We start from the raw sequence: 22,935 nt of genomic DNA on the forward strand, positions 1-22,935 counted from the left end.
ACCTGCTGCAGAGGGACTCGAGCCTCGCAGAGAAATTAGAAACACACATATTAGTGTGTGTTTTTAATGCGTTTGCAACGTGAAACCCCGCCGCGGCACGTCCCTTAAATGCAATTCAAATGCACAGGAATAAAAAATAAAAAAGTCCTCCCCCTATACCTCAAGAGTCCAGGGACCGCTGCTCCCACAACTGGGGCCGAATCTCCTCTCTCTTTTGTTGGGGGGCCCATTGTGGCGGGCTGCGTGTTGGGCTGGGGGGTGAGGGGGTGGTGGGGTGTAATGAGGGGCTCCGACCCCCCGATGGGGGTGCGTTTGCTGTCCAAAGACCGTTAGACAGTGGCTGAATGAATGGGGCCTGAATGTCATTGTGATGCGCGGGGAACAACTCCCCCTCCATTCAGCCGGAGACGTGGAGGCCGCGCGAGAGAGGCGAGGGGAGGAAGAGGAGGAAGAGGAAAAAACACACACAACCCGCAACTCACAATCTCTCTCTCGCTCTCTCTCTCTCTCCCTCTGCGTGCTGCATCGTGCACGTGGAGAGGCTGTTCTCACTTTAAAAGTTATAGGCGCTTTACGTTGCTGCGTTTTTCCTGCGGTTGCGTTAAACAAAACGCATATGGAGAGAAAAAGAGAGAGAGAAAGGGAAGATGTGATGGAGGATACGCGGATGGAGGAAAACCCGCAACGACGAGAGTAAGACACAACAAAGGATGCTGAGTCCGAGCCCGCGTGGATGTATCAGTTTAGGCTCCTATTTGGACACGAGGACGCTTCTCCTGCAGGTGTCCGCTCTGCACGCGGGTTGTTGCCTTTTCTTTCCTCTTTTTGTTGTTGTTGTTGTAGTTGCCAATAGTCCTGTATAGGCCTAACAAATGACCTGCACTAGTCAAATTGACTTGCACTCATGTAAATGCAGGGAAGCTCGTTTTGAGATGCAGATTGCGTCGGAGGCTCACAGAGAGAGAGACAATAGACGCCATGTGGAAATAGTTAATAATCGCGTTTGTTTGGGAAGAAGAAGAAGAAGGAGAAGAGCACAGAGAGGCATTTGCGATTCTATAGGCTCAGTTATCGAGAGTGTGAAGGGCATCGGTTCGCGGGTTCCTCCTCTGCGTCTCTTTGTTCCGCCAGCAGCGGGAGGCGGACGCGCGCAATACGGGAGGAGGAGGAGGAGGAGGAAGAGGGAAGAAACATTTGAGAGAAGAAAATCCAGTGACATTTTCTCCCGGGACAGAAATCGATGTATTCCTGCAGGATTTTTTTAATTAAAAAAAAAAAAAAAAAGAACAAGCGTTAAAATGCGTGTATGGTGTATGTGCCAATAGGACTCATCTGTTCAATAATACCAAATGCATAGGAGATATACACAATATAGGACTGCAGGCCCACATCTGGGTCAACTGCAGAAACGTCTTTAAAAAGAAGAAAAGATATGTAAATATATATATATATATATATATATATATATATCTTATATATATATATATATATATATATATATATATATATATATATATATATATATATATATATATATATAAGAGGCCAGGTGATAAGTGAGTTTTTGAAAACTGACTTTTCCTTTATATTAAAGTATTCTCGAAATGTGGACATTTGAACCTTAACACAAGGAAAAGCACAGGAACACGCACCACATGGAGAACAGGTCCCATCCCATGCACGAGAGCGGACCATCTGGATCTCAGGCCTCAGAAGCGCACAGTCGTGGATCCTTTCACAGATCTGGAATCAGTTCTGTGTCGCACAGGCCGACGCGTGTGTCGTGTAGTGAAAGGGTTAATGCCTTTCCTAATCTAATCAGGGGGGAAAAACTGGGGTTTCATTTGCAAAGTAGATTTCCTCCATTACATTTTGGCAGATGCTGTAAAAGTAGAGGCCTGCAGCATCCGGGCCACTGGTCACGCGCCTGCTTATAGTTAAACAACCTTCAAGGTGTTGGCTAGCAAGTGCACGCGGGGACTGTGCCATGTCATTCTGGCTTCTTCGGCGCGCGACATCGCTCTAAAATGCCCGGATGTGTGCGCCTTAAACGCAGCAGTCTGCACCCGGCGCATGCATGCATGACGCGCTGCAGAAAAGTCAGGCCCGGTGGTTTCAAGGACATTTGGGGCTGATGAGGATTTGGGTTTTAATGTAGGGAGGAGGGAGGGGGAGGAGGAGGGGGCTTGGGCCCCGGGCCGTGACGTCATCGTGCGCCCATGTAATCCTCTTTGCGCTGAAGCCCAATCAGCAGAGGCTCGCAATTGTCTAGGATGGGAAGAGAGGGGCGCTCTAATCCGGGAGGCAGTGGATCACAGCCCGTGAGAGAGAGGGAGAGGGAGAGAGAGAGAGGGAGGGAGAGAGAGAGATAGAGGGGGTACGCATTTGGGGCTGGATTGTGCCTGAAATGGGTCAGATTAAAAAGACACGAACCGGCTGACTCTTGCTGGAGATGAGGACCTTTCTGAAGACTGAGAAGCCATTTTTTTTCTTCCTTTCACGCCCCCACCGACACCTCAAACAGAGAGGAGCAGCCTCCCGCCTCAACGGGGAGATGCTAGAGTGACGTATGGCGCAAAGAACCGGCTGCCTTCTTCTTCTTCTTCCTCCTGGTATACAGTGAGCCTCATGTAAAAGTGGTAGTGTGTCAGCCGCAGGAGAGGAGAGAGGAGACAGGAGAGAGGAGGCATCGCGCGTTTTTTTTTTGGGGTCCGAGGGCGTTGATCGTGGACAAGTCGGGGAACTGCATTCAAAGCCATTCAAGTTAAATGGACAATACAGCGCGTGCTCTTCGCAGTGGGATGTATGACTTCAACTGAAGCAGCCTCGCGAGGAGCTGCCAGCGTTGCTGTCTTCTGTTTCGGCGGTTGTGTGTGTGTGTGTGTGTGTGTGTGTGTGTGTGTGTGTGTGTGTGTGTGTGTGTGTGTGTGTTTTGTGCGTGTTGTAAATCGAGCGGACAAAAGGAGCGCTCTTGGGTCGCTTCAGCTGTCATTCTGTGCGTAAAAGACGCGCAGCCACGGGGCGCAGGAGCGGGTTCGTTAACCAGGATCCGTTTTCTCTCTCCAGGTGCTCCATACCCATCTTTTTATGGGGTCGTATATGTGTCGAGGAGGTGGAGGGGGAGGGGGGGGGGGTTAAAGCCGAGCTGTGGCGCAGTGATATCAATATTTTCTGTGCGTGGAATCCAAAAGAGACGCAGGACAGGAATGTGGCCGCGCGCGTTATCGCTGGCGTGGGCTATAAACCGGCTTTAGATTTAAGTGTCCTACATGCACGCGTGTGTATGCGTGCGTGCGTGTGTGTGTGTGTGTGTGTGCGTGCGTGTGTGTGATTGTGTTGCAAAACCGGCTTTTAGATTTGTGTACGTGAGTGTGTGTGTGTGTGTGTGTGTGTGTGTGTGTGTGTGTGTGTGTGTGTGTGTGTGTGTGTGTGTGTGAGTGAGTGAGTGAGTGTGCGCGCGCACGGAAACGAGAGCTGTACTTAAATCGTAGTCATGCGGTCTCGTGCTGGAGGGTTTCGAGCTCGCTGAAGTTCATTCTGCGCCCGGCAGCGGCGCGAGGAGGCGACTTCTTCTTCTTCTCCTTCTTCCTCCTCCTCTTCTTCCTCCTTCTCTTCTTCCTCCAGGGTTGTCCCTCTGCGTGTTCACAGCGGACCTTGATTTAATGTCCATACAATTAAGGCACGCGGTGAATGCCAAGAGAGGAATCTACACTCGGCACCTTCATCATCTTCATCACGTCGGGGGCTTCTTTTTTTTACGCGCTTTTGACCCTTTGACGGCCCGCAGCAGCGGGATGGAGGCTCAGCTGCTGGGCTGTCACGCAACTGCGCGTGAATCAGCGTGCGTGTGTGTGTGTGTGTGTGTGTGTGTGTGTGTGTGTGTGTGTGTGTGTGTGTGTGTGTGTGTGTGTGTGTGTTGCTTTGACTAGGTGGGCGCAATGCGTAGTTTGATGGGCTGCTACAGAATGAGAGAATGAGGCGGTTAACTTTGACATCGCGATTTCAGCCAGAAATATTGCTGTTGAATTAATAAATGTGATTAATTTCTAGGGTCCTCGCGCAGAACGAAGCGGGTTTTACGCAAAAACAATTGGACTTTCGCCAAGTGGGGTCAACGGCCGATGCCACCTGGATTTTATACTAAAACATTCTTCCGGAAGTCGTGTTGCATGTGTGGTATTCTTTACTACATCTTTCATTTATTCATTTAGTAAATGTAGCATCTGGCTGAGCGGCTAAGCACACAATGTCCATCTCTTCGGAGTAACGAAAATATAAAAAATACATTTTTATTTATTTTTTTAAGGTAATTTCATTATAAAATTAGCAAGTGAACCTTAATACAAAATGTTAAATAGATACAAAAATCTATATTTATAATATAAATGTAGACCTGGCTCGTGCTAAGTGTGACGCCACTTCCTCCTCTTCAGTCCACGTTTCTCTCGGTTTCCGTCCGTCTCGTGACGGTTTAACACATTCTAAAGGAAACGGAGGCTCGCGCGCTTGCAGGACATTATTGCATGAAGAAGAAGTGTAGTCCAGCTCAAAGCTCAGGCCTACAGACTCGACGTTTTTTTTTTTAGTCGGATGGAGTCCGACATGTGGAGCTTTTGGGGGATTTGGCTCCACCTACAGGCGGCCGTGTGGTAGCGCATGGAGCTGCAGCCTATAAGGCCGTGGGACTTGACGTTATAATTAAATTAAGTCAAAAAAAGCTGCACTGGCTTTTTTTATCAACTTCTAAAGTCTTACACTGAAGTAGAATAATTCATAAGATTGCATCCCCTCTCAGAGGAATTAGTTTTTTAATGGCAAATACAATGTTTTTGAAGATAAATTACATTAATGAACTAATGAACATGATGGAATTAACCACCAATATAGGATAATTTGTCAGAAGCTGTATTTTCTTTCTTCCACGTACATTATAGGTTCAATATTTTAGACTTTCATGTCACCTGCAAAACCACCGAAGTATTAAGTCTCTGAGTCTGGTGCAAAGGATTTTTTTTCCTGAGATTTATTGTATTTTTGTACACAGTCCCCGATATAAAAAACATTTATTAAACTAAACTAATAATAAAAATAACCTAAATATAGTCTCAAATCATTGTAGGGTCTTTCTTCTTTATATATATTTATGCTTCTCACTGTCTGCTGTGTGTCAGAGAGCCTGCATGTGATTTTATTTGCCTATTTCTGTCTCAGTTTAAAAATGATGTGTTGTAATGCTGACAAACAAATAAAGCCTGAGCTGCAACGTCTTCTGCTTGTGATTCTCTTGTGATTATTTCATGTGGGATTATAAACGGCAACGCTCTAGCACACACACACACACACACACACACACACACACGCATTATTAGTATTTTCTTTCTCTTTGCAGAACATCCAACGTGACTTATTTTTAACAAACGGAAAATTGGAAACGTTTGAATCTTGAGAGGAAGATTTGTATCCGATTCGAAGAGGGAAAAGTATTTTTGGAAGCGCTTAAATTAAATCACCGTTACTAATGTCAATGTCAGATATCTCCATCACATCTCACATGAGATCACTTACTATCACTCCAGAGTTCTTTACTTCGCTGTGCAGCTGGAGAATCCCCCAAAATCAGCACCATGGAGAGCTCCTGTGGAGGAAAATGTAAGAAAAAAGTGTAAAAGAAATACATTATTTTGTAAAATACCAAACATATCACACATGTCCAGTGCTTAGGCAGAATGTGCATCACAGGAAGAAACAACAAAAAACGGATTATGAAATGTTCTGGTAAATACGCGCATGGATTTGAACCTAAAGCCTCCGTCTTTAAATATTAAATGAGCCATAATCAAAACTGTGCTTCTAAATGACGGATGAGCCGTTGTTTCCAATCCGTTTTTTTTTATCCATTTTTAAATACCGTGAACTTTCATCGCTAGATAGGAGCTGTGGAAACACAGCACTTAGACACAGTGAAGTCCAAAGTACAAATTAAAAAAAACTTTCAGTGACCTTGGAGCGCCCCGGGGGTCGACCTCCACGGCTTCCTGTCTCTGTTTAGGAACGAATAATTCACGACATGGAGACAGTCAGTTATTTCTGAATGGGCAGTTTATTAAGGCTTGATTTCTTCTACGGAGAGAAAAACCCTGAAAGCGGATCACGTGAACAAAGTCACGGCCTCTGCCATAAGATTACGGAGGTTTGTTTAATATTGCGGCTCATTAATCCGAATAGTGTTGATACATAAAGACTCTGGCGGCGAACCCGTCAACACAACATCTCCCGGCACTCGTCACATGATCACACGGTCGCGCCTCCTGAGGAGAGGAGACGGCAGCGGCTCAAGTCTTCGGCGGCTCCGGTTCGCCGCGTGGCTTGGATCAACCCGAGCGATCGATCGGTGCAGGCAAAGGGGAGAGGATCCTGTTAGAGGTCAGCTCTAGAGGTCACATTGGCCGGGTGACGAACACAATGCAGCCTCACACATCTGGAAGTACGTTACGTTCTGACAATCAAAACAAACACACATTATCTAAAAAAAATTATTAAAAATAACTCCACGTGAATGACTTCAGGCCACAACCGTCAGTCATGGGGTCAGATATATGCTGTGAATCGGGGATGTGACCATTTCACCGAGAATTTCAAAGCTTCAACTTCAAGACCCAGTAGAGGGGAAGATCCCTCAACGCGACGGAGAACCTCATCTGGACATGTTGCCGGGCAGCTTTCAAAGTAAGTCGAGAGGAGGAAAGGAACCGGCTGGTCTCCAACACCCGCTGACAAATAAACTATGAACTACAATCTGGTTTTGGACACCAGAAACTAAAGATCACCTCACCGACAAGATGCTTGTATTCCAGCAGACGTGCATCTAGTGACCTCTTCTCTTTTTTATATATGTGTGTGTTGCAAAGCTGAAACTTAAAAAATTGACAGAAGGGCACCACCAGGAGTGGAGCCTGGGGCTTAATTTGACTCAACACGGGAAACCTCACCCGGACACGGAAAGGATTGACAGATAGGATATATATATATATATATATATATATATATATATATCCCCAATTGTTTTCTTTCTGTCGACAAACCTGAAAGTTTACTGAATTAATCGTTTCAGTCTAGAACCAACTAATTCTATCTTTTTTTTAGCAACAACAACCAAAAAACACACAGAAACCACATTTCATTCTTATTTTTTTTTCTTACTCGATAGTAAATCAGTTACATTAATCTTTAGGTTATACATTTTTTTTTTTTTAGGCTTTCTCCATGAATATATAGGCTCCTACGTTAAAGCTTAGCATTACGACCAACATGATAGACTTAGCAAAAAACTAAATTTGAAGGGGGGGGGGAAACAAAAAACAGGATTAAGACAGAATGATGGTGAATGGACAAAATAAATGACCCCCCTTTTGTGGACAAAAAAAAGAAGCAACAATTCATTCAATGTAGCAGTTACATCATTACATAATTCTGATTATAAAACAACTTAAAATGGTGGATGCAACAATTCTCTCGGACAGAATCTCCCCATGAAACGTAGAAAACGCCTCCAAGACCAACGTGGAGAAAGAAAGCAAAGCAGAGGGGCGCGAGGGAAAAATAGTACAATTTAATGACTTAAAAATGATGAGAGTTCTGGTTGTGGAGGACACATCCATTATTTTATTTTCCCAGAGGCCTTTGCAATTCCTCCTTTGGGAAATGTCTCGAGTCCCGTGTGACTTCACACTATCCCTGATTTCTCCAGCAGTGTCACTGTTTGAGCAGTTCTTTTTTTTTTTGAGAAGTCACCAATAATTAGAAGAAAAAAAAAACTAAAACTAAATAAAACATTAAGGCTCCAGAAAACAGGTTTTTCTGAAATGAAAATTGTCAGTAGTAAGCCAAAAAAAAAAAAATAGAGATTTTTGTCAATCTGAATGAAAAATAGATAAAACGTTGAAGTGTTGTTATCGGAGCGGCTCCAAGTCCCGAAACGTTGCCTTTTTGGGATCCTCCACCCCGGTTGGCACAGTTAAAACCTCTGAAGCGTGGCAATGTTGCCCCCAAATGGACAAATAGGGGCAGGACACGTCCGTTGCTGATTGTACTGAATTATAAAGTGGCAGAATCGTTATATTTTGTTGTTGTTGTATTTCCTCCGTGGAGCAGCCAGACCCTGATTCAACTAGGAAGAGGTGGAGCATGTGGGGCAGGAGAGAGAAAACCAGTCTGGTGAGAGAAGAGATGGAACGGGCAGAAAAATATTCTTAAAAAAAAAAAATAAAAAAAAATAAAAAACAGAAACAACATCTATAGTGTGGTGGTGGCGAGGTGACACATAAATCAGCTTGTTATCCCTGCAAGTGGGTGGTACATGGGGCAAAAAAAAAAAAAAAAAAAAAAGCACAAGTCTCGACAATGGCAGAGATTCACCAGGATTAAATAGGGAGAAGAAGAAAAAAAAAAGATGAAGGACTTTGCATTTTCATATTCTTCTGTCTCTTAAATCAAAAGTCCTAGTCTGTAGCTGTTGATCAAGCCAAGGATAAATGTCTTCTATTGTTTATTCCTGTTTTGGCGCTCCTGTTTGGAAACAGAACACACACGAATACAACATTAGACGTTTGAAGATGACATAACGGGACATTTTAACGAGGTCGAAGCGAAAGGATCGGATATCAGAACATTTTCATCTCCTACTGGATCGATCGAGATGAGAACACACTGCCGCCTGCAAATGGTATTATACATGTATATATATATATATATATATATATATATATATATATATATATATATATATATATATATATATATATATATATATATATATATAGTCAGACTTCAATGACAGAACACCACCTCAGTGTTCAGATAAAATGATAACGATCATACAAGTCAAAGGGTGAAATAAAAACCATTATTAGAGATGTAGAGATATTATTTTTGAGCATACTAGTCAATGAGAAAATACAACTTATTATTATTATTATAATGAAATGATTCTTTACCTGATCCAACCGAGAGCGGTTCGGTATCGGAGAAGGTTCAAAAGTCTGTGGAAACGGAGAGAAAAACGATTAGCCTCTTAGACAGAAAGAATCAGCAAAAAGAAAAGCAGCATCTATATAAACAATTTGCATGTCGGTGTGGGATGTGTGTATTTTTGGTATGTTAAAAAAGGCAACACAGTGAGAATACTGGGCCCGCTTTGCGCACCTCCTCCTCCTCCTCCTCCTGCCTCTTCTCGTAATGGGAGAAGTCGTCAAAGATGGAGGTGGTGTGTTTGTAGGTGGCGATGATCTTGAGCACCTGCTTGGCCTTCTCCAGGGGAACCTCCTGGGTGTCGCGGGAGTTGGTCACCGGCTTGTTGTCGTTGTTCTCCAGGCGGATGTGGCGCAGCTGGCTGTTGGGCACGTCCTTGACGAACAGCCAGTCCACGTCGAACTTGCCCTTCCACTTGTCCTGCGCCCAAACGCCGGCGCTGGTGCCGTAGTCCACCGGGGAGCGCATCTCCGCCACGCCGCAGAAGTGGCCGCTGCCGTTGACGCTGAACAGCAGGTACACGGGGCCCTTGGCGTTCATGGCCCGGAAGGCCGAGTCCAGCCGCTTGTTGCCGTGCTCCGTGCTGCACCAGATGGAGTACTTGATGGAGCGGTGGATGTCGTCCTCGGAGTAGCTCTTGATGATGAAAACGCGGCCGTTCTTCAGGTTCCATTCAAAGTCCTTGGGGTTGTAGCTGTGGGAGGCGCGCAGCTTATCCAGCACCGGGTGGGACTCTGCGCCGGGGCCCTGGCCGGCGCACGTTTGAGGGCCGCAGTTCCCGCCGCCGACCATGCCCATCACGCCGCCGCCGCCGTCGTGGCCGGGGCCGCCCTGCCCGTAGCCGTGGTTGCGGTTGCGGGGGGCGACCCAGCGGGTCTGGGGTTGCGGGGGCTGGGTGTGGTTTTGGTAGGGCTGAGGCGGGGGCTGATGGTGCTGATGCTGGTGCTGATGCTGATGCGGGTGTTGATGCGGGTGCTGATGCTGATGCGGGTGCTGGTGATGGTGGGTCTGTAAGGCCATAGGCTGCATCTGGGTCTGCACCAGAGACTGGGGAGGCGGCGGGTGCATGGGTCCTTGCTGCATGTGGCCTTGAGCCGCCATGACGTGAGGCGGCAGGCCGAGAGGCTGCTGCTGCTGCTGCAGCGGCGCCGTGGCTACTTTAGTCGCGGGGCCCTTGTCCCAGGTCCCGATGTTCATGTTGTGTTTGATGGGAGGCGGGGGAAGAGCGCCCCCCAGGTTGGACATCCCCGGCTTCACCTTCGCCTTCAGCTGCTGCGGCTTGGCGGGCTTGCTGGCGATGGCCGCCCAGGAGGCGGGTTTGGGCGGCGGCATCCCGATGGGCGTGGCCCCGTTCCCCGTGGCCACCACCGGGCCGCCGATCACGGACCCCACGGCCTTGACGCCCTGGCCGCCGACGTCCCCTCCGATCTTCAAGCCCACCATGCCCTGATCCAGGCTGTTCATGCCGGGGGCTTTGTTGAGGGTGTCGCTGTGGAAGCCCGTCTGGCCGTCCGGCACCAGGGTGCCCCCCAGGGAGCTGGGCGGGTAGCTGTAGCTGCCGCCGTAGGCCGAACTTTGAGTCTGCTGGGCCTGGGAGCCGCTCGTGCCCCAAGCAGAGAAGGCGGGGTTTTCGGGGAAAAAGTTAAACCGGTGGGGGTAGATGTTGCTGCCCAGGCCGCCCGGCTGCCCGAACACCGTGTCCGGCATGAAGTGGTGGTCTCCGTTGCTCAGGGCGCCGTACGGGGTGAGGTATGGAATCGGGGGGTCGCCGCCGGTGGACCATGGCGCCTCGCTGAGGGGATACGGAAATCCAATGGAGGGGGCGTAGTAGCTGGACAGGTAGGGGTCGGTGATGGACTGGTAGCTGTTGTTCTGGATGAATGAAGGTCAGCAGAGCCACAACATTAACAAGTGACTTACAGTTGGATTGAATCAGATGTATAATTAAAAACTACTTTAAATGTGTTTTTGTTATTTCACTTAACATACATATCATACAATTCTGATGAAACTATCATGTCATGTTGTGTTTTTTGACTAAATTTGTTTGTTTTAAACTGGAGTTTTTGTTTTGCTTAACAAACAGATCCCCAGTTTGATTATTTTTAAAAAGTGATTGCCGATGATATCAGAAATACTTTTCAAACAAATCAATGTCACAATTTTCTCAACAATCGTCTTAAGATTGGGCCTCGTCCACTAGTATGTGCGTAGAAATGTTTATTCTTTAAAAACTTTAAAAAACTTTAAAACAATTACCATCGTAGTCATGACACGTGCCTACAAAAAAAAAAGAAAAATACACAAAAGAGTCTTGAGCTGCAATAAGCGAGGCGGGGAAAGTTGCGTCCCTGAGATACGGACTGTGGCTCAGGTACAAATGAAACAGTTTGACATGAAAGGTGATGCGGAAAATAAAAAATAAACACAGAACAGAATAAAAAAAGAAGGAACCAGGTGGAGAAGGACAAGGACCACCTGCAATTATCAGACAAACATCCATAACACGACTAATAATAAATGAGGGTCAGAGTGACGACATCCAGCAACAACTTTCACCCAGAAGTCATTTATTTCAGATTTGTTTTCGGCTGTTGAAAATAAAACAAGTCTATCCGTTCTGTAAGAACTCTGTTTCTGCACAGCTGCAGATAAAGATCAGGCTACGCGAACATTCTTAATAATATCCTATTTGTAGAATTAGATTCCAGTGGTGGCTTTTTAGGGATTTTTTCCACTCATGTGATGCAAACTAACAGTTTCAAAACTAACAGAGAAACAATTGATTAATAATTTCCTACATTCAACAAATAAATGCGGCAGAAAACTCTTAAATAGTGATATTGCTTTTTTGGGGGTTATAGTGTCATAAAATATGAAGACAGACATTTTAAACTTAATTGGAAAAAACTCTCAAAAAATGCTCTGAAATATTTTGTATATTTAATTTAATTATGGCAATAATTGATGAGGATGTAAGTGCTTCAAATGTCATAATTATTTAATGTTTTGGGTCAATGAATTGGTAAATAAAGCCCATTTTAATAAATTCTGTTTTAATGAGACGCGTTAAGTTAAGAGGTGTGTTTACCTAAATGTGTACGCAGAGTACAGACACATTCAGGTGAGAAGATATTGATGAATTCCAGATGTGTGTAAATTGTTTGAGCGCGGTTAAAGCACAGGTGTGTGAATGAGGCCCGATGAGCTTTACCTGAGTCGATTGACCGGTGAGGTACGGGTCAAAGTCATTGTCATGGACAGTCTCCTTCTGATGCAGCGAACCATTTTGCACTGGAACGAAACAAAATTACATTAATGTACATTTAAATACACATGTTCATTGATATATATATATATATATATATATATATATATATATATATATATATATATATATATATCATAGGTAGAAATACATGTTTTAGTTAGAAAGTTGCATTGCAATTATGAATTTAGGCTGAAATGATTGTGTTGTAAAACCAAAAAATATAGAAGGCTAATCTGTGTGTTTGTTTGTTTGTTTTTAAATCCCTGAGCCATGTCAAGCCTCTTCTCTCCTGGAGGCCGAATCAGCCCGTGGCCCACAGCCAGCGCGGCCTGCAGGTGGAGCGTGAGTCAAGACCTGCCTGTCACTCCAGCTCCTTCACAACCGCACTAAATCAGTCGACTCGAACATCATACAAAATAAACCCCATCACAAGGCCATAACAACACCGGTGCCACCGCTTAAATTACCAGTAAATCATTATGTACAGACTGTAGGGTGAGACCGGATCCCAAACCCAAAAGATATATTCTCGATTGCTGATTTATGTTCATATTTCCTTGCACAATATCTCTCGGGATTAAAAGGTGGCGATAAAACTTTGCAGTTTGCTTCCTCGTAAAGAATTCTGAGGTCAGAGTTTTTTTAAACATCCGTGGAAGCTTCTCAAACGGCTCAAAACGGTCTGCTACGGATGTTTGAAACTGACATATTTCTTGAGCAAAATATGACGAAACGACTCTGCTAAGAGAAACTCCTCTTTCCTGGTTCACGGACCACTTTGCCTAATGTAGGAGCAGGAGGAGGAACCGGTGCATTTAGGATTATGAATAGGAATATCCTCAGAATAAAGGACGGGACAGTGGCATGGTGGATTATGCTGGGAATGTATTTTCTCGCAGAGATCCCATAGTGATCCTTGTGTGTGTGTATAACATGTTCCTAAAATATTGAGTAGCCTGACAGTTGTGTGTAGTAAAGAGTGTGTATGTGACGCCGATTCATCACACACAAGCCACCTGTACTCCAATGTGTCTCACAGTACGGCTTCCCCTGTACTCAAATACTTAACCTCTGACCCTGAGATTGATTGTCATACTAACTTCTGCATGAAGTATATAGTCAATGTAACTTATCTTCTTATTTAATATGTACAGTCTTGTCCACAACCCAACATCTTACTGCAAATATACTTTATGTGTGTGTACATATATATAAATGCACTACACTAATGTTTTTGTTTTGTTTGTCATGTGTCTCACAGTACGTCTTCCCCAGTACTCAATTATTTAAACCCTATCCCTGCTATTGTTGATGTCATCCTAACTTTTGCATAACATATACATTACACACATACATACACACATGCACAACAGGAGTGTAATACATGTTTTCGTTTGTTGAAAATGGGCTAACAACTGAATGTCGTTGTGCATCCCTGTGTTGCATGACAGTAAATCATCCTTGAATGTGTATATCCTGTTCCTAAAATAGTGTGTGTCAAAGACAGTGTACTTGAGCAGGTATGCCCAGAATATAGCTACACAAACCAATACAGCGCTCTCTGATGTCTCCTCAACTCACCTTTAGATGCTTGTCCCTTTGATCTCTGCGTCCATGTTGTAGCATGTAGAGGGGGAGTAAGGGAGATGGACACGGTTACTTTCAGTCCTTTCAGGGGGGGTTTCACACACAGATTGCAGCCTTTTTTAGTGTCCCCAGTGCACATTAAAACCACCTCCCGACAAGACGCAATGCAACACAGCTACCTCACGTCGCTGTGCAGTGAAAAGCTGTTTATAAACACAGCTGGCTACAACAGCTAAGTCATGTATTTGGTGTGCAACTTCGGCTAATGCAACGCACAACTCAGCTAAGCTAGCTAGCTAGCTAACGTGGCCATCCCTCTTTAAAAAACGGCGTTAAAAAACCCAAACAGCAGCTGGGGACTTAGTTTGTTATAATAGTCTGGGTGCGTTTAAAGTCACCCAGGAGACAAAGCTGGCGTTTATAACCATCTTATATATTAAAAAGCACACTGAACAAGTTAGCTTGAACCTCTTGTTTTACTCAGTCTCACGTTAGCTTTCACGTATTTGCTGGTTAGCTGTGACAATCATAATAATCTCGGGTATAAAAATGACGCGTTTGACATCGGTTTTCATGCCAACGTGTAACGTGTACCGTCATTCCTCCCGAACGGCCGTTAAAACCGTTTTAAACCATCACCCCCCCCTCGGAAATGTAGCCGGCTACGCTAGCTACGTGGACCCGGCTAACGCCAGGGGCTAGCTAGGCGCTTCCAAGAAATAGCCCCCCCCCCCCTTCAAAAAAAAAAGGAACCCCGTTATAAGCGAGCTGCTCTCTCTCTCTCTCTCTCTCTCTCTCTCTCTCTCTTTTCAACGGGTGAAGGTACAAATCCTACCTGAGGGTCAATGCTTGTGGCAGACATAATTCATTAAGCACGTCCCGGGATTCTCACAAGAGCCGGAGCTTGTGACTGGATTTTTTTTTCCTCTCCAAAAGGCCCTCCGTGATATAAAAAAAAACTAAAACAACACACACACACACACACACACACACACACACTCACATACACAAAAGCAAGTTCACACAGCTCCGTTGCAGTTAGCTTAGCGTGTGTTGAGGGAGGGGGTGTGGGGACGAAGGGGGTAGCAAGTTGCAGCGCTCGGTGCTCCGCTCTGTGTGTGTGTGTGTGTGTGTGTGTGTGTGTGTGTGTTTCTTTTTTTTTTTTAGGATCCCAACTTCCACAGTTTAAAAGTCTGTCGTCTCGGATATTGGTCCCGAAAGAAGTCTCTTCCACCCACAAAAAAAACACAAATAAAAAAATATCCTGGTTTTTCAAAAGTTATGTGTCCGTTTTCGGCGGTTGGTAATATCTCTGAACCTCGGTCGCCTTTTACTTTGTCTTTATTACTCCAGAGAGAGAGAGAGAGAGAGAGAGCTGCTCGGTTATGTTCACTTCCCCAATGGCTGCTCTCATCCGGGCTTTGAGCCGCCGCTGCAGTGCGCGCCGCTCCCCGCTAGGGGAGCTAGAGTGCGATGCAACCGTTTTTCTGTTTGCGTTTTTTTTTTTTTAAGAATATCTGTGATTTAATTATTATAGAAGCCCGAGTAAAAACAGTTAAAAAAGTAAAAAATAGACAACATATAAACAACATATACACAACATAAATTAGGAAACTATATCACTATTATCATAATTACTAAGTTATTATTAGTTCTGAGATACTAACTCATAATTCATGATCAGATACTAAGTCCTAATTATAAGATATATTATAAAAGAATGCAGAAAATGTGCATAGCTAAAGAAAAGTCACTGCCAGACTGTGTACAAAGGTTGTTTTCAATACATGATAAATAGGATTTGAGAGATATTTGTAAATTTACTGTACAAAAAGCTAAAAAAGGGATTAAAAGAAGATGTATTTCTATTGTAGGAGTTCAATTATGGAACAAATCTAAAATGAATGTAAAAATGGTCAACTCATTTTTGGTTTTCAAAAGGATTGTTTATAAAACTATTTTGTGTGAGTGAAATGTATATATATATATATATATTTATTTATTTCGAATTAATTATCTGATTTAATTGATGATAATTTAGCATAGGAATATATAAGCATCATGCTTGTACCTATACCTTTTCAGTCTTTCTGTTTTGTATATTACATTGTGGCTTTACTTATTATATTGTAATGATTGACTGAATAAAAAAACCACACATACTAAATCATAATTATAATAATATTATAATAATAATTATAACTAGCTTTTAAATATGGAATACTATGCCATTATTATGAGATACTAAGTCACAATTATGAGATTGTAAGTCATAATTATGAGATACTAGGTCATTATTATGAAATACTAAGTCATTGTAAGTCATAATTATCAATTTATCAATCCAGGCATTTTTTTATGTTTTTATCTTTTAAAACACCCAAACTCAGTCCGAACCCGGTCGGACAGCTTTATTATGTGTTGAAGTATCCAGCAGTTCTTTCAACGTCTGTATGAAGTCCACCACTGATCAAATAAAGAAAGAAAGAAATAATATCTCAACAATTCTAACAATTTATTGTCAGTTTTCAGATGAATTCTAAAAATTCTAATAATAAATACATATTCTTCTCTCATTTCCATTACAATAAGGGCTGGATATGAACAATTTAGAAAAATAAACCATTACAGAACGGTTTTGAATGTTTTATCTTAAAATAAAGTACCTAATTTTACATAAATAAATGCAACGTTGTTGTCTTTGCCCTGTAGCTTTAAATTCATTTCAATCAGGTGTCTGAGATCAACCAAAAAAAACACGATTATTATGACGATTATTATTATATTATTCTCTTCTAAAATGTGTGTGCAGGGTAATATCTGTTATTGAAACCACTTCTTTCAGCTCTATTCTCTCCATCTTTTTTCCGTTTATCACAGGAGATACACTGCCTCTTGTACAGAATCAGAATCAGCTTTATTGGTTGCTCTTACATACACAATAAACAAGATAAATATAAAAAAAGATATTTAAAAAAAAGACATCAAACACAACAGTAGTCAGTGAATTTACAAAGAGGCTCTGACAGTCTGATGTCCACACTTAGTATTAATGAATAGGGTAGTTAAGTGTGTTAGCTTTAATGTGAACCGATATTGTTTTTTACAAGAGACATATCTTACCATAAAGGAGCATAAAAAGCTGAGAAGAGAATGGGTAGGACACGTGTTACCATCATCAAGCCAGGGGGGTTGCTATTTTAATAAATAAAAACATTCCCGTGACAATTGTACTCTAGAATCTGAATATTTATCTCGGGTGCTGTCTGATCATTCACCTTTGACCCTATTTATTTTGATGCCAGAAACAGCAAACCAATACAGATGGTGTCTGAACCATACTCTCCTTCATAGACCAGACTTTTGCCAGTTCATTAGGGACAAGATAACATTATTTTGACTCCCACTGAGATGCACAGATACATTTTAGACCAGCTACAGGTTTTGTATTGGACATCTGGAAGTGTTGTAACTGCAGGCCGACTTCAGCAGGACTAGAACTGGTTCTGTTCTGGCCTTTTTAATACGTTACAGTAGTCATTGCTCTCCCTCACCACCAGGTGGCAGCGATGATGCACCAACAACCCCATAAAACCAGTCAAAGGTCAAACCATGCTGCTGTTTAGATATTTACTGTGGAAATATTTGTATTTTAGTATTATAATTAGGATTTGTGATCTTCCATGGTGCTCAGTGGTATTTGTTTTAAATAGCTCTTTAATATCCCATGTGTTGTCAGGCCATATAGTGTGTTTGTTTTGTTTCTTCCTCTGACATGCCTCACATGTTTTGTCCTCGGAGGCGGAGCGGTGTGGCGCGTTCAGGCCTTTCATCCATTCAAGGATCAATGAGCGCACACGTTCTGGCATTCAGTGGCTTTTCTGGAAAGCCGTCTCCCCGCCCGGCCCGCGGCGCAGGCCCCAAAACGCAGCTGATCATATTATTTCAGCTGGTGTGCCTGCACTCGCCTTCAGTGCGCGCTCCACTATGGACCGCAAAAGGGACGGCCGGCACAGGACGAGAAGAAGCTGCACGCCACAGAATGACGGATGACAGGGGAACCCTAGAGGAGCCCCAGATGCGGGCGGAGGCCGAGAGACTCCGAACTTTTGAGAGCTGGCCCGCGGATGCGCCCGTCACGCCCGGGGAGCTGGCCAAGGCGGGCTTCTTCTTCCTGGGCCCCGGGGATAAAGTGCAGTGCTTCTGCTGCGGGGGCGTTTTGAGATGCTGGGTCCGCGGGGACCGCCCGGCCGTGGAGCACGGGAGGCACTTCCCCACCTGCGGCCACGCGCTGGGCCGAGCCGTGGGCGACGTTCCGCTCCTGGTCGGGTCCTCCGACTCCGTGGACGGCCAGCTGTTGAGTCAGCTCCAGAGGATGACGATGGACGACCAGGGGGCCGCCGGGCAAGCGGTCTACCCAGAGATGGAGGCGGAGGATTCCCGGCTCACCACCTTCCACAACTGGCCAACCGAGGCCTCGGTCCAGCCGGATGTTCTCGCACGAGCAGGGTTCTTCTACACAGGTGCTCACTATAACCTTCTTACATCCTCTTACATCTTTAATGTCTTAAACACAGCAACAATGTTTTTGAGCGTCAGATAATAATAAGTAGTATATGTCCGATGTTCAGCACTGACCCCTGCAGTCGCTGCTGGAGTGACCTCTCTTTGTGAGAGAGTTCACGGGACAATTGTCCTGCTGAGTCATGGTGTTGTGGACAGAACCACCTGGACAACACTGGGGCTGCTAGAGAAGGAGAGCTCCACAGCTTCAGGACCACACAGAGTCAAACCTACAACATAATGCTGGACACCATGTTTTTTTTAGCTACTGTCAGAGAGGAGGTTGATTCTTTTACAGTTTGACCTGAAGTGATTTTGTCTTCTTCTTTCATTTAGGACACAAATTAAAACGGCATCTGTCAAAAGACTCCTCTCACAAGTTCTATTTAATTCAATATATTTGCATGGTTCAATGCCACGAATCACACATTTGCCTCAGAGGGCTTTTACGATAGTAATGGAACCAAAAAAATATGTAATCATCGTAACAGTCGACCCTGTTCATCCCTGACAGGCCACGGCGACAACGTCAAATGCTTCCACTGCGACGGAGGGCTGAGGAACTGGGAGCCGGGAGACGACCCCTGGCAGGAGCACGCCAAGTGGTTTCCACGGTAAACAATAAAACAAACAAAAAGTGTGTGTGTGTGTGTGTGTTCAGCATTCAAGGTTTATTAGATCTGTGAGACGGCGTCTCTGTGTTCCTCAGATGTGAGTTTTTGATCCAGGAGAGAGGGCAGGATTACATCAGCAACATACAGGACTCTCATTTCCACCTGGGCGACACCGTGGTGAGAACCTTCACCGCTCTTCTTCTTCTTCTTCTTCTTCTCTGCATGCTCGGAAAGGAAGCGTGTGTTGGCACGCAGAAACCCATAATAACGGCAAAGTCAAAGATATGTGTTTGTTCTTTTTTCCCCCAGGGCGGATCACAGACCTCCACAGGCAGAGACGTCGGGTCCAGAAATGGTGAGTCACGTCTGGGAATGATGGGCGTGTGGAGCAGGGAAGGAAGCTTTTATTCCCACCAGGTGATGATGCACCTGCATTTGATGCCAGAAAGGACCCTGCAAGTGCAAAGAATCGGACGTGTCGACATCCTAACGTCACGAGTTGCTTTGCAGAAGAAGAAAAAGCTGCAGCCAGTTTATTTGCCGCTACACCTACAAGCTCAAACTAGACTCTCTGGAAGAGAAGCAGGTCCGGTATTTTCTCCTTTGGGAGGCTGCTGAAAATGAAGCAACTGCACGCTGAATTAGCTGAGCTCCTGTTCGCTGGAGGATTGCAGTAATTATGGGGTGTTATGGAAACAAGTTGCTGCTCACGGTTGCAGGGCAATTATTCCATACTTGCAAGTAGGGGTGGGAATCACCAGAGGTCCCAATATACGATGGTATCACGATACTCAAGTCCTGATACGATATTATTACGATACTGAGATATTATCACGATACTGCGATACATTGAGTATTGTGATATATTCAGTTTTGCGATATATTGCGATTTACTACCTTTTTTTCAACCGCAAATTGTCCCCAAAGGGAAACTTTGTCAACATATTTGATCTAATAAAATTACGTTTTAAGTCTGTTCATCTCACTTCAATCATTTTAATTAATTGTATTATTTTAGGACCAAAAAGTTTGTAATTGATTAAATAAAAAAAGATCTTCCGTGCATCGATACAATATTGCCTTGCAAAATATCGCCATACTATGCTGTATCGATTTTTCCCCCCACCGCTACTTGCAAGTACAATCTGTTTTAGCAGAATATAATGACAAATAAAAGATGACCTGAACACATTTATTTTATCTTTTGGATATGATGTGTGTTTCTTTGGCCTCATGTGTCTCTGGCCTCTCGTCCTCCTCACTCCTTCCTCCCCTCTCGTCCTCCTCACTCCTTCCTCCCCTCTCGTCCTCCTCACTCCTTCCTCCCCTCTCGTCCTCCTCACTCCTTCCTCCCCTCTCGCCCTCCTCACTCCTTCCTCCCCTCTCGTCCTCCTCACTCCTTCCTCCCCTCTCATCCTCCTCACTCCTTCCTCCCCTCTCGTCCTCCTCACTCCTTCCTCCCCTCTCATCCTCCTCACTCCTTCCTCCCCTCTCGCCCTCCTCACTCCTTCCTCCCCTCTCGCCCTCCTCACTCCTTCCTCCCCTCTCCTCTCCTAGATGTGGTCGCCGGTCTGGCGTCGTCCTCGGCCATGCTCTCCCCCGTGGTGCAGACGGCGCTGCAGATGGGCTTTGAGGCCGGCCTGGTGGAGAGTCTGGTCCAGACCAAGTACCTTTTGACGGGTCAGCACTACACCTCTGTGTCGGACCTGGTCACCGACGTGCTGCAGGCGGAGCAGGAGGACCGGCAGAGGGTGTCGCAGGGCCGAGGTAACGCTCCTCAAGTACCGCACTTGTTGCTTTCCAAATAACATTTTGATGATAAAACACATGGTAATCTTGACATTACATTGTTAAAGATTAAACCCATATTTTCCAACTTTTCCCCCCCCGCTCCAGGCTGTTTTTATACAGCGATAGTAGCGATACCTACAAACAAACGTATGAGCTGTAATTCGAATGCATCTCACATATCAATTTGTATGCAATCCAGGTGATCATGAACCAGGAAGTGTGAAGACCAGCTGTTTTTCTTTTCCTAAACCTAACTAAGTTATTCCCTGTCAAGATGGAAGTTTATTTTGAAAAGACTGTATGTGTATAACGAGTGTAAACTGACATGTGTTGCTGGACTTCAGCAGGAAAATGCCCAAGAAACAGAGAGTAACTGTCTCTGTAAGATATCATACGAACCGTTGTGTTCTGGGTTCGTTGCTCAAGATCTCTTATAAGAACATTGTTTGGGTCGGGGCCTTTGTCATGTTTTATATAGCAATGAGTTGTTAGCAGTTCAAAGTACTTTAAAGTAACCATGGGCAGAATGTAGGGGGATCTGTTGGTAGAAATGGAATGGAATATTGATAAGTATGTTTTTGGTTTGTGTCGAATCCCCTGAAAATAAGAACGCTTGTGTTTGTTTGTAACCTCAGAATGAGCCGTTTATAGCTACTGTACATATTGAGCCGGCCGCCATGTTTCTACAGTAGCCCTGAATGGACAAACCAAACACTAGCTCTCGACAGGGGCCATCGTAGTTCTCCTGTACATGCCCAGCAACGGGAGAAATTTCAGTTGTTTGCAATCTGCAACCTCACCACTCGATGGCGCCAAATCCTGCACACTGCACCTTTAAATTCCTTTTGCTAATTATGTTTTAACGTTTTAAATACAGGTCTCTAGCTTAGTAGCGGTATTAATGATTAGCATCTGCCAATTGTTTTTGTATAGTTTTTACTACTTGACATGAGAAAATGTGAGCACAATTAATAATACCCAAATATCAATGGTTGTAATATGTTTGACTGTCTTTTGTGTCCTGCAGAGCCAGAGTCGAGGCAGGGCTCCAGCGCTGCGAATGTGAGGACACAAGCACCAATCAGAGAGAAAGGTCAGAGGTCAACACCGATGTGATTTGCAGGAAAAAAATATTTATTTTTTTGAGTTGCTGACATTGCGACCGCTCGATCTTGCAGACTCAACACTCAGCCTTGAAATGATTTGGTCCTTTTTTTTGCGGCTTTACTCCCGACAGTGCAGGACCCGACCCCCGAGGAGCTGCTGCGGCAGCTGCAGGAGGAGAGGACCTGCAAGGTGTGCATGGACAAACTGGTGTCCATCGTCTTCATCCCCTGCGGCCACCTGGTGGTGTGCAGCGACTGCGCCGCCAGCCTGCGCCACTGCCCCATCTGCAGAGCCGTCATCCGGGGCAGCGTTCGCGCCTTCATGTCCTGAGGCCGCGGCGAGAATCCACCGTGAACACGGGTGTTGCATTTTCACCTTGAGCTTTCTCTCTGACCTTGTACGGATCAAAAATAAAGAGTAATTGCTGCTTGAATTGTTCCAGCTGACACATCATTTTTCTACAGTAAACATTTAAAGTTGTTTTTTCTTCTACGTTGATGACGTCACCACGTCGCGCCGGCTAGTTGATTTTTGCCGATGCACAGTAGCACGAGTGGTGGCATGTTTCTCAGTTTGCTGGTACAAATGATTGATTATGAGCATCTCGCTATCACCTGGATTGGTCTACTTACAACTGAGGTGGCGCGTGCCGGTCTCTGGACCAGTGATGAGCTTGCTAGCTAGTAAGCTAGCGAGCTAACGGGCTAACGAGCTAGCGAGCTAGCCATAGCTAGCATAATCAATAATGTGTAGCTATGTGCCAACAAACTATGGAACACTCATACCACTGATGGGCATGACCCCCAGCGCCATCATATTAATGTTCTTTATCACTTTGTGTTGTGTCTATTTCCCTTTTCTGTTGAGAAGATAACGGAGACTTCTGCTAGCTTTGAGGCACTGCTTATAAATGCTTTGTAAAGCATAGATTGTCCTCACTTTAGATTAGGTCACAGATCATGCTTAACTAATATT

The 22,935-nt window shown here is 44.6% G+C and overlaps 2 protein-coding genes across 3 annotated transcripts; one reads left to right on the plus strand and one right to left on the minus strand.

Annotated features, from left to right (window-relative positions):
• Positions 1 to 8,495: 8,495 nt before the first annotated feature.
• On the minus strand, positions 8,496 to 14,818 carry LOC306743681 (YTH domain-containing family protein 1-like; the record flags this gene model as incomplete). Of its 2 annotated transcripts, none has more annotated exons than XM_079226223.1 (6): positions 14,721 to 14,818; positions 13,880 to 13,904; positions 12,242 to 12,321; positions 9,202 to 10,899; positions 8,994 to 9,038; positions 8,496 to 8,565 (listed from the first exon to the last, which is right to left on the minus strand). In XM_079226223.1, the coding sequence occupies exons 1-6, from the start codon at positions 14,745 to 14,747 to the stop codon at positions 8,539 to 8,541; spliced, it is 1,902 nt and encodes a 633-aa protein (XP_079082349.1). In that variant the 5' UTR covers positions 14,748 to 14,818. The 2 variants fall into 2 exon arrangements, with proteins under 2 accessions (XP_079082349.1, XP_079082350.1); XM_079226224.1 differs by having other exon boundaries at positions 8,539 to 8,565; positions 9,193 to 10,899.
• Positions 14,819 to 17,927: 3,109 nt separating this feature from the next.
• birc7 (baculoviral IAP repeat containing 7) lies at positions 17,928 to 22,290 on the plus strand (the record flags this gene model as incomplete). The annotated part of the gene is made up of 7 exons (XM_079226190.1): positions 17,928 to 18,408; positions 18,963 to 19,062; positions 19,158 to 19,239; positions 19,372 to 19,417; positions 20,620 to 20,829; positions 21,881 to 21,946; positions 22,091 to 22,290. 7 exons carry the CDS (start codon positions 17,928 to 17,930, stop codon positions 22,288 to 22,290), a joined length of 1,185 nt encoding a protein of 394 aa, XP_079082316.1.
• Positions 22,291 to 22,935: the final 645 nt, after the last annotated feature.

Source organism: Taurulus bubalis (genome assembly GCF_910589615.1).
Source record: "Taurulus bubalis genome assembly, chromosome: 11".
Taxonomy (NCBI): Eukaryota; Metazoa; Chordata; class Actinopteri; order Perciformes; family Cottidae; genus Taurulus; species Taurulus bubalis.